At 44.4% G+C, this 12,489-nt stretch overlaps 1 protein-coding gene across 1 annotated transcript in view; it reads right to left on the reverse strand.

The window, feature by feature from the left end:
* The window catches only part of tafa1b (TAFA chemokine like family member 1b), a gene marked incomplete at both ends in the record, with an annotated part of 143,788 nt that overhangs the window by 13,865 nt on the left and 117,434 nt on the right, over positions 1-12,489 (reverse strand). Inside the window, one exon of the mRNA XM_080001431.1 lies at positions 7,756-7,896. Coding sequence (XP_079857557.1) covers positions 7,756-7,896 — 141 coding nt within the window. The remainder of the gene's footprint in view (positions 1-7,755; positions 7,897-12,489) is intronic.

Below are 12,489 nucleotides of genomic sequence, written 5' to 3' on the forward strand. Positions count from 1 at the left end.
TGTCTGCCTTGTATCTTTTGTTGGAAGATCTTATTGAAAAGCAGCTGTAAGGGGAGCACGTAACACAGTAGCATTTGTGCGTGTTCGAGCATCCTTACGTGCATAGGCCATTTTTATTTTGTGCAGAGAACTGAAAGCTGTACCAAGAGTTAAGATGATGCAAGCACCGCACCTCTGTCTATTGATAAGGACATCAAACATAATGCTCCTCCCCAGTATTTTGAGCTCAACTACTCTATTAGAGTCAAGTTTTTTTTATGTGTTGAAACTCATTTTTGAGGCTTTAAATAAATGCACAAAACTAAATTTTTTTACAGTCAGATAGCCACACTACAATGCATTTCCACATTCAAAACCCAATAACTCAATCAAATACAACCACAAAAACGTAAGTGAGGGACTGAAATATCGTGGATTAATTGCGTAGAAAAGTCTTTGGACGCCCATGTAGGCTTAATTAATTACTTGAAAGTCATGAGTCTATGTATGTGTGGTTTCTGGTGTGCATGTGCACATGGGTCCACACGTCCATACGTTGGCTGTGCAGTTGTTTTCATGTCTCACATGCTGGGATGAAGGCAGTGGTGCGTTGACAGGCACCTAATCTGAGCTTGTGTAATCGCCCCGGCGAGGCCGGGGTGTTATAAGCCACAGCGTTTGACTTGTTAAAAGGGATGTTCCTCACTAAGAGCCTTGTTGGCCCTGACATAACTGGGACATAGTTATCCTTGTCAAAGTTAATAATCAATTCTGGCTACAGGGATAATGTGACAGAGGGCCTCCTCTGAGTTTGACACCTCCCAACGCAAGTTGTTGTCACATTCCGATACAGGAATTAGGGCCAAATAAGTGAGCGATACCAGCAGAATTAACCCCACACTTCCCATATTGAAGGAGCTTTAAAGGACAAACTAAATCCAAGTTCACAGAGAGCTCTTATGTGGAACCACAGTGGCTTGATGCTAATCATAGATAATAGTATGTTGATGAGGCACGCTAATTCTGCCTCAACAGGAGTTTACAGATACGTAAGTGTTGAGCTTTTTTTCATTTTTAATTACTGTTTGTGCAATCATAACCTCCAAAGGTGTACTTGTTTTTGTGCCTGTGTATGGGTCGTTGGTGTCAAGAGGTGCCCCCCCCCCCAGGGGGTGTTGAGATGAGCTGGGGCTACAGCATCGTTCTTCATCTGGATGGAACATTAATAACAAAAGGACCTGGGGAGCGGGAGCTCCATCTGGGCTGCACCAGTGTCATCACTGAGGGGACAGGACAGCGGCTCCACATGTCCAGAATCTGTCACCTAGCGCAGCAGCAGCTTCCCCGTGGGGCCATCCCAAAAGCACACAGAAGCAAGAGAACAGAACTTCCAGGCTGAAATATTCATAAAGTGAAGGAAAACTCAGACAGAGATCATCCCCCACCCACACACGTCGTCATTAAACTAAAAAGAGCCAAGGAAACAAGCAGCACCTGCCATTACAGAGCATATTGTATATACATGCACAATAACTACATTTTTTCCTGTTACTTACATTGAATATACCTTTTATTTATTATAATATCCAAGTAGCAAGGCCACAAGATTGTCTGTGTTGGGCAGATTATACTACAAGTCCCACATTTCCATTAGGAACTGCAACATTATTTTCAAAATTGAGTCAAATTTCTTGGTCACTAGGTGGTGAGGATATATTAAATCCATGGGTCTCTTTTGTCAATGTTCATCTATAATGACAATTTACTGGCCCCAGCGGGCTATGCAGGTTTATCATCATTTATCAAGAATATATTGAATTTGGGATTTTTGAACAAAATAATCTCACCGCTTTCTCACTCACCATTTTAATACAAACTCCAAAATGTTAACTGAGTTGTTTGTGTTGCTTTTGCAAAACAAAACAACAAAACAAAACTATTTTCTGTTGGATAAATATGTATAGTACATGCACAACTAAAAACAATGAATGTAGCAGCAGTTTTCAAGGTGTGGCAAGACTGAATAGGGATTATTAGAATGTTGTTCCATGGCTTTTCTACGGTTAATTAAAAAATGCTCTGCTGTACGCTGCACTGCAGACTACAAATGAGTTGTTATGCATGATCAACTAATTATTCACAATCTGCCCTTTTGGCCACAGTGGCTTCAACTCTAAATAAATAACAGCCTGATCTCCTTTCAGCCGCCGTACATAAACGATGCAGGGAAGGGAGAGTCGAGGCCCTGGCTTGTCACTTCAGTTTAAATAACCAGTCCCTCCAGAAGAGCTCTATTGATCAATATGGCAACGGCTACAGGAATTCTTTCTTGGCGCAGTTTCCCTCAAAGCGTCGAAGCATCAGATTTAAACATCTCCCTGCTTGGTTTCCCTAGAGATCGGAGCAGTACAAATAGCAGGGCAACATTTCAGACACAAACTGACCTTTGGAGCCAACTGTCGAGTGCAGGCCAAATGTCAGCCCAAGGTACTTTTTCCTTCACAAAATAAGTCAAATTAATGTGAATGAGCTTGTCCTGAATGCACCAGGTCAGTATTGACCGTTGCGGCATTTTAACAGGTTTGAATCTCAAGAACATATGGAGGATGACATTGGAGACAGAAACAGGAAATGACCATCAAAGTGCTTTTAATGAGCACATAATCCATTAATGGGAAAGCACAAAGTAACACATATACTTTCAATACCACCTCAAGTTTGCATTCCGTTCAGTGATTTTTTTCCTGCTGCAATAAATGGATTTAACAGTCACTGCCATACATACTTTGACAATTAACTTTTAGCACCAGAACTTCTTTAAATCATATTTTTTCGCAAAAATCATGTCATGCAATGGCTGCGCTGACTAGAGCTGTGTGTCAACTCATCAAACTTGTGTGGTTTTACTTTGGATTACTGGCTATTTTTTCCACATACAGTACTTTCACTCATTCAGTATGATCGGAAAACACTTTTGGAGTTACGTTACAGCAATCCCCCTCTTTCCCCCATTCTGCTAGCTAATGTTCAGTCCCTGGACAACAAACTCAACGAGCTGCACGCACAGATTAACCATCGTCAGGACTTTAGGAGCTGCTGCGTTCTGGCGTTTACCAAGTACTGGCTGGAGCTCAGCGTGCCGGACTGTGTCAACACGCTGGAAGGTTTCTCTGTCTGTCGGGAAGACTAAACAAAGGACTCAGGCAAGTTGAGGGGAGGTGGTGTCTGTTTTATGGTTAACTCTTTGTGGGCCACGGATGTCTGGGACACACAGCTCCCTGGTTCTGGAGCTGCTGACCATCGAAGTTAGACCCTTCTACCTCCCCCAAGAGTTCAGCGCAGTCCTCCTCATAGCTGTTTCCACCACAAAACAGGCTGAAAAATAATTAGCCCTGGATGGGCTGGATACGATTGTAAATGGACTGGAGAAGTCACACCCTGAGGCTGTGTCCAGTGTTTTGGATGACTTTAACAGAGATAACATGAAGAACTCAGAGCACCGCCTTCAGGGGACCCTGACGCCAACAAAGCAGCCAGACACAACCTCCGGAAGGCAAGAGGGCCTACAGAGCCAAACATGGAGTCTAATTACAGCTCTGACCTCAGACCGAGGTGAGTTCAACACCTTCTATGCTCGGTTCAATGTGGACAACACAGCGCCTGCCACGTGTCCACCTGTGGATGGGGAAGCTGCCACACTGACCCTAGCAGTGGACGACGTGAGACGGTCCTTCGAAAGTGTCAACCGCCGCAAAGCTCCAGGACTGGGCGGAATCCAAGGCCGGGCTCTCAGGGCATGCACCTGATCAACTGGCAGAGGTGTTCACCAACATCTTCTATCTCTCCCTGAGTCGGTCCGTGGTCCCCACCTCCCTCAAAGAATCCAGACCATTTGATACAGACTTAACAGGACCATGGATGACGCCACCGCCACACACACTGCCCTCACTCACCTGGAGAAAGGGAATACATACTGTAAGTGAGAATGCTTTTCATTGATCACTGCTCGGCATTCAATACCGCCATTCCCTCAAAACTCATCACTAAGCTTGTCGATCTTGGACTGGACACCTTCATCAGCAGCTGAAAATCGGCAGCCACACCTCTTCCTTGCTGACCATCAGCACAGGGTACACAGCACCGCAGGGCTGTATGCCCGTTCACCTATGATTGTGTTGCCAAGAACAGCTCAAATGTCATCATTAAGTTTGCTGATGACAAGACCATCCCGGGCCTCATTGAAGACGACGATGAGACAGCCTACAGAGAGGAGGTGAAGGTACTAACCAGCTGGTGCCAGGACAACAGCCGACTCTCTCAACATCAGAACAACAATAGAGATGATCGTGGACCATAGTTGAAAGGGTCAGCAGCTTCCCGTTCCTCGGAGTTCACATCACTGAGGACCTCTCCTGGACCCTACACATAGACACAGTCAAGAAAGCTTGCCAGCGGCTCTATTTTCTGAGGAGACTGAGGAAGTCTGGCTTGAAGGCCAGCATCCTCACAAACCTCTACACATGCACCACCGAGAGCTTGCTGACTGGGTGCATCACAGTCCGGTACGGAAACTGTTCTGCCCAAATCTGTTCTGTCGCAAACCACTACAGAGAGTAGTGAAAGCGGCACAGCACATCATTGGCAAAAGACTCCCTGCCATTTAGCAAATGTTCCACCAGTGGTGCCTGCGGAAGGCACACAGTATCACCAAAGACCACAGCCACCCAGCACGCAGCTTACTGTCCTTGCTACCATCTAGTAGATGATACAGGAGCATGGCTGCACGCACAATCAGACTTAAAAAAACTGTTTTTACCACCAGACCATTAGGCTTCTGAACTCATAAAAGTTGGTACCCCTCTTGCATATCTGCTCACCTGCTTGTCTGCACTGTTTACATAAAAATAATTGTACAATTCCACAGACTGCTGTTATTCAACCAAGATTGATACATACCCTCTGTACAATTCACTTGTCACTTTTATGTACATAGATCTCACTTTACATATTGTGGAGGTGTGTTCCGGTGCAGGGCCAGAGAATCAGGAAGAGGAGGCAGGCGGAGGCGAAACAGTGCCGTCTTTTAAACAAAAGGTGGCTCGTGGGCCAAAATGTTCAATCAAGGGCTCACAGGCCAATATGCAAATGGTCCGTGCGCTTCAGCACTTTAGTGAGCTCCCGCCGTATCGTGTCCGGCACATAAGCCGTTCCCGATACACAAGCTGTGTATCGGGAACACTCGCCCGGTCCAACATGTCCAGCAAGCACGCCGAACCTCACTGCGGGGACAATAAAACATTTATTATTTCCTGGTTTTGGGATCGGACGAATCAGTAGTACCGGAGTTTTCTTATATTACTGTTAACGCTTTTAACTGCTGAGCTGACCTGACTCCCATCCAGCCTAGTGTAGGTGAGAATCGGGATTATTAACCACCACCATTTTATATTCAGAGAAAAATTGAGAGGGAAAGCAGGAAGTGAAATCAGCTAAAACACAAACTGGCTACTACACTGGGAAAAATGAACTTATTCTACTTTATTCTATCTCCTTTCAAACCTAGGCCTTGTTTTTTCAAAAATTTTCATCGTCAGGCAAATATATATCTTTTTTAAAGGCTGACAGAACAAATTCTATTTACCTCACACAACAACATGATTTCAGTCTCAGTCTCAGTGCTAAATAGGAGTTTTACTTTCTCGTTCGGTCGACGTTTAGTCAGCTGGACACATTTTTTCCCATTGTGGGAGTGTGTGTTGGGAGTAACAGAGACGATTTTTGGCTTTCTGTACAAGGACACACACACAGGAAAATTCTACCGGATTTTACCTGAAGGTCAGAACTCTCTGAATTTTTAATTTGGCAGATGTCTCGAACCACCAAGTGAACAACATATCTTCATTTGAATGACTCAGTCCTACCTGAAGCCCACTGCTTAAGTTTAAGTTCAAAAACAGTTTGAAACTTTTCCAGTTTGGGGTAATTTTGCATTGAATTAGTAAAAGTTCGTCTGTGTCTTCTGTGGCTCATGTCTAATTCATATTCCAGGATCCTTCCCGGTTGTCAGCTGTGGCTAACCAACCTTGTGAAACCCTCTGAGAGCCGACCAGAGCGGCGCCCCTTGTAACATTACTCATAATGAAGATGTCTCCTGTGGTGTTTCTTGGCGAGATGGGGCAGTCACAAGGATGACTTTGATCTAAGATGAAGGTTGAGGTGAAGAGTGTGAGGCTGTGCAATGAGTTTGAACACTGCGAACGGCGCCTCTCTGTTTCTGTCTCAGTAGGCTTCTGACTTCCCTGCCATCTCCCTTTCCGGGGAGCTGCCTCTCCCTGACAAATGTTTCCCGCAGCAGGGGGAAATGCACACAAGAGTGGCCTTGGCTGCGGTTTATTAGTTATTCATTTCCGCAAGTCGGAGACGCCGTAGGCAAAGTGATCCGCAAAGTGATGCGCTTACAGTCAGGTGTTTGGCAAGACGTCTGAGTCATCCCACATTTCAGATGATGCTCAGCGCACACTTAATGGTCTGCTTTATTGTTGGCAACACTACAATGGGAATGGAGGAAGTATAATGGCATCGGTATGAGCCATTTGTGTGAGCACATATACTATATACTGAATTGTACGTCATAATCTTCATTAATTATTCAATTCAATTCCTTTGCACAAGTCAGTTCAGGGTACTGGTACAGTAGCTTTCTTAAGGGATACCGAACATTTTATAGGATATGATGTATGAGCAGGGATAAGGTATTAGGGTGACTGACATGGATAGGGATTTAATAGTAGGACTAGGTTGTAAAGCACGGAGGAAAATTGTAGTTTTGGATGGGTGATGTGGATCTCCAAGAACTACATAAAGGTGAAAAAAAAAAAATTATACATCCCAAGTTACTTTCATTGACAGTGTTGTATTCAGTAGAAGTCAACTGCATTGCAACTTCTCAACATTCATACAAAACCTAGAATATTTCAACATTAAGTTGAGGAAAGAGATTGGGTCTGCCAGAAGGTATAACAGGAAACTGGATATAAATGTAATATATCAAACCTAACCCTAAATGCTATATATATATATAAATAAAACATAACAGACTGAAAAAAGTGTCGGACATAACATTTATGCATAGGTATACATGCAAGGTATAAAATTCAACAACCATTTCAAGGTGTGTGAGTTACAAGCGTAAGCTTGACTGAGAGAGAGAGCACAGGCCGAATGAGTTACTGCGTCAATTTTGTAGCTCTAGTATGCTATTTTCACTGGCTACCAAGTGAGTTATGCAAATTAAGCGACAGCCTTTTTTAATTTAATTATAATTATTTTTTTAACCTCTGAGCCTTTATGCCCTTTGCTAAAGGCAAATGCTTCTCAGAGTTTTGGTGATTTTCTGACATCTCTCTCACAATCACAGAATAGAGTGTTTGAATATAGATTGGATATCTACTCCTAATTGTAAGTTTCAGCCAATACAATAAGGCTGTGGGTGGGGAGTGAATGCAATAACAATTTGAATAATGACAAACATTGGATCTGATCATTGGTTGACCCATATACCAATCCTCTCCTTTTTCCAATGACAATGTCCAATGTCTTTTATAAGAAAACAAGCTCAAGCCAATGTTAATTCTTTAAAACACCATACTGTACTTAAAAGTAGCATCTAGTAGAACTGATGTTGGATAGAAATATGGCATTCATTCATCCAAGGCTGTCCGTTCCTAAAGCCTCTGATGTTCAAAGCATGATATAAAAAATAGTAAGTTCCCTCACCATCTACGCAGGAGGGCTTGTTGCGTGTCGTTCCTGCCACTTTCCCCGGCAAACAGGAGCACTTGACGGTCTGGGAACGTTCCTCGATGCGGTTCTTATTACAACACCGATGGGCTGCGATCACCTCACACGTACCTCCCTCTGCAAAGACACAATTGACAGACAACAGGACATTGTCAATGTACAGTATCCGGGCAGAGTAAACAAAAAAGTGTGCCAGAGACAATTGGAATACTTATCATTCATGCTTAACACAGACAATTAATTATATTATAAAATTATAGAACCCAGAATCGCGATTGTGGCGCCACCCCTTGCGGCCGCCTGCACGAGCGCCGCTTGTCGATGACGCACATTTGAGTATTTTTCGAGCTTATAGAGCTTGTGCATAATCACCGGGTGTCATGACATTTCGCTGCATATATGTATGACCGTATGTGTCTGTATGTGATAAATAATCTCTTGAACTTGAACTTGAACTTGAACTTTTATTTGCTCTTATACCCCATATTAGACACAGCCAGGAAGGAGAACAGTGAGTAAGTACAGTAGTAGTCGTCAGCCCAAATCTGTCGGTAGAAAGTGGAGTCAGTAGAAAGTGGAGTTGTGACCCCCTGTAGGGGCAGGGGGGTGATAACTGTCTGGTAGGTGGTGGTGGTAGGTGCAGTGTGTAGAATTTAGTGGCATCTAGCGGTGAGGTTTCAGATCGCAACCAACTGAATACCCCTCCCCTTGGTGGTGCAACATGGCGGCCTCTTTGGAAGAGACAGTGGCCGCGAAACTCGTGTAAAACGTGAAAGGCCCTGTCTAGAGCCAGTGTTTGGTTTATCTGTTCTGTGCTGCTGTAGAAAAAACACGGCGGTGGAACATGGCGGCCTCTGTGAAGCGTACAAGCGCCGGTGTCGATTAAAACAGCTCATTCTGAGGAAATGCCAACGTGATTCATATTTTCATGGGATTATACAATACTTAAAACATAATTAATAGAACTAAAACATACTAACATTATTTTCCATTTCTGCCAAGTCCATTCCAAAAATTCTACACACTGCACCTTTAAGGGTGGGTCATAACCTAGAGGTAACTCTATGAACCCGTGCATGAATTTCTGTGACCATAAAGGAAGTTTAAGATAGCCAGTGGAGGCAGCGCAGCAGTCACGATAATGTGGGCGAATTTGGAGAAGTTTAAAAGAGACACTCCTCCCGTGAAAGGGTGCTGTAAAAAAAACTGTGGGATGAAGCTGTTGCCGCTCTGTGGGCCACTTGTGTCAAGTCACGCCAGTGCTCTTGGTGGTTTGGGCATGATTCAACTCAAGGAAGAATGTGAATGGAGAGGTTCTTCTGATCCATGATCTGTTCAGGTACCAGGTTGAAGCACCACTACACATTGTACCGTGTAAAGCACTGAGTAGTCACTGGGCTCTCCCATTCAGTTAAGGATCTGTAACAAATTGCCTCTTGAGGCATTTAAATTATTACATTTAATTCACTCTCACTGTGTGCTTGCTGCCCCCACTCCATATCAATCAGCCAACGGGGAGGGTCACACCCTGCAGCGTTTCTTTCTGCGTCAATGCTGCTTTGCATATGATGTTAATGTGATTGGCTGGGTCCTAGGCTTCCCCAGTAAAGGCCCGCCAACAGGGTCATTACTGCCACCATCGCCCAAGTCTCGGGAATAAACCAATATAGTTGCCGACTCTGCCACACCAAACGCACTAAGCCAATAGAGAAAATCTCACCCAGGCATGGGGGACATCAGTCAGAGCAAATGCTTCACAATGGAGGCCGGTCTGACAAAGGAGCATTTTTTTGCGTGAGGAGAGGAGACGAGATATGCCAGAAGCAGTACTGGGTCACAATAACAATAGGGATGACTGCCCAGGGGAGAGAGAGGGGGATGGAGCTGTGGGGTGTTCTAAAAGAGGGGAAAGAGAGAGAGAGACAGAACAGGGTGTGTTTGGCTGCCAGGGACCTGGCCGGTGCTGGTGAGTAATGAGGGAGTCACTGGAAGTGCCCCCTTCACACAATTATAAAGTGCAGGGCTAATGCAGCCAGCGGAGCTGCAGGAGAGGACCCCTCCATCACCGCTCTCCCCTCTCCTCACGCCCCGGGAAAAAACTCTTTATCTTCCCCTGACAGCCGCCGCAACGGACACAGCCGTCCAACAATTAAACTGGAGCTCATCCCAGGACGCAGAAGACAAAGAGAGGAGAGAAGCGAAGAAACGAGATGAAAGGATGGATGGTAAAGAGAACAGAAGGAAGAGGGGAGGAAAGAAGTAGAGAGTAGGTAGAGAAATAGGAGGAATTGAGGGTTTGACAGATGCTCTGGGGGGGAAATGGCTGATATTTCATGGCGCTCATCCCCCCGATTGAAAAAAATAAAAACACCCTGCTGAGGCAGGAGGGCTCACTTGCTTGACAAAGACCTGAATGTGTGTCTGGTCCACGTCTGGTTGATACAGTATTTTTTAAAGGTTATGAATTAGGGAACGGAGATCACAGAGGCCTGAGCAAGTTTGGCAACACATTTCCTCTCCCATTCTCATCAATGTCGACTGCGGCTAGACCAAAGGCGGGTGAGTATGAGATTAAAAGGCAAACATTTGCAGCCTGCTGGACTCTGCTGTCGTACAGTATTAATGTCACTCTCACCAATGGCTGTTGTTACGATATTTCAGGGCAGTGAAATATCGTAACAACAGCGAGGGAGATAGAGTAGAAAAGTAAGGATAAAAATCCCATGAGTGTGCAGCCTTCTCGTATTTCTGTTTATTTAAATATTTTACTGACAACTTCCTGGCCTGCAGATATGGCTCTTTTTGTCCATGTTTAAAGCAGACTCATCAATGCGGCCCCTCATTTATGTCGGGGTCAAATCACAAAAGATAGTTCAAGTGCAGGCTTCTTCCTCACATATTTGTCCAGGAGTGATTTTTGGATCGAAAAAGTCCCAGAAACACAGCTTTGTATATTTTCAATTCTATTGAATTCTATTCTATTACAACTGCTAAAACCATATTTAAAATCCAACTGTGCTCATGTGTATCTGTGTTCATAGATCTTTCCAAATCTCAACGTCCTCCCTATATCCTATCAACTGACGCCTACCATCATCATAAATGTGTGCGTTTAAGAGGGTGCAAGGCCTCAAAATGGTATAAAGATGAGGAATGGGAATCCCTTTGTGGCATCACATTACCTTGACGACGCCAGGGAGAACTTTGGGTCTTTGGATTTTATGATCTTTACTTTATTTCTCATTCAAATGCACTTAAAGCTCCACCACCATGCTGGATATTTTAGCTCCCCCAGACTGAGAGTGGACAGGAGGTAATTGTGAACCAGGCCTCTTGATTATTTTCTTTGGATAATTCTGGGCTTCCCCCGGTAATCTCGTTTTTAACGTCACAGCGCCATGAACTGTGGGTAATTGCCTCAGGCAAAGTGTGACTTAGGTAAGGGGTGCATAACAGGTTCAAAAACTCTGTGAGAGAGCCTGCATGCACTTTACAAATTTATTTTAGGCCACCAATAGTCTGTGAGTCAGTGTGGACATTTAGATAAGGTGGATGTTTGGGGCACATTGCACGTGCCCGTGAGATGGCGCCCTCCGTTGGGTGATATAAGTGGCTGACAGTTGAACCATCAGCCAGGTGGACAGCATTGGCCAATCACTAAGTACCATCTGGCCAGTTGAGGGAGAGAGCAGTGCAAATTGCTTCTTCATAACAGTACTGAGCCAGCCAGGAGAGCCACTTAGAGGACGAATGGGCACTCAGACAAGATATAATGGAATCAGAATAGGCTTATAGATCAGGACAGAATAAATGCTAGTCCATATCCGTGTCTGTGACTATGTTTTGGTCCTCCCGTGTGAACATTTACTTTCGTTTCGGTGTGTTTGCATGTATGTTAGTGTACCTATCACAACACAGCTGAGTGTAACAATGTGCCAATTATGTGCTTATGTGTGTATTTGTATGCATATAACTCTACTCTGTCAAATGGATGCTTTCTCGACCTGTGCACACACTCGGTTGCAGTGTAAATAATGGTGTTGGTGTGGCGCGTGGCTGAAGATGAGTTGTGACGTGACTACAGATGTGATGGATGGAGTGCTTAGGACCTGTCAGCTCGCTAAAAGGGTTAAACCAACCTGCTAAGATAGAGTGGGTGGCAGTCCACCCTGGCCTTTGATGTGGGGAGGTGAAGGGCATCGATGGGACCATCGACTGGTCATTTTTCTCCCTGCAGCCCACGCTGACAGCAGCCATTAGATGACTGGCTGAGATGATCAAGTTTAAGGAAATCAATGCTTCATTGTTTCCTGCTTAGCCCGTCGGCCAATTAAAAGCTGTTAATGACGGAGATTGGGAGCAACTGGGAAATAGAAGCAGGACCAAAAGAAAAGGGAGGAATGGGAAGTTTGAGAGGCTGCAACTGGGTCACAGTCACCTCAAACAAAATACTGAAAACATAATAATAACAATAATAAAAATAATAATAAATATAGCTCCCGGCAGCAATACATACTGTAGGCTCCAGCTTAGTTGTGTTAGGTACATATTACAGTTTTCCAGGCTCTGTGAAACGCAGCACAATTTTGGTGCCACCGGTCTGTTGTCTCCTGGTTGCTCGTCTCTCGGAGCAACCACTATGCGGTCTATACAGCAAACAGAATAAGTTTATTTACAAAAAGGACAAAAGAGATAAATTATCAAAAAAAA

The sequence above is a fragment of the Zeus faber genome (assembly GCF_960531495.2).
Source record: "Zeus faber genome assembly, chromosome: 5".
Classification (NCBI taxonomy): Eukaryota; Metazoa; Chordata; class Actinopteri; order Zeiformes; family Zeidae; genus Zeus; species Zeus faber.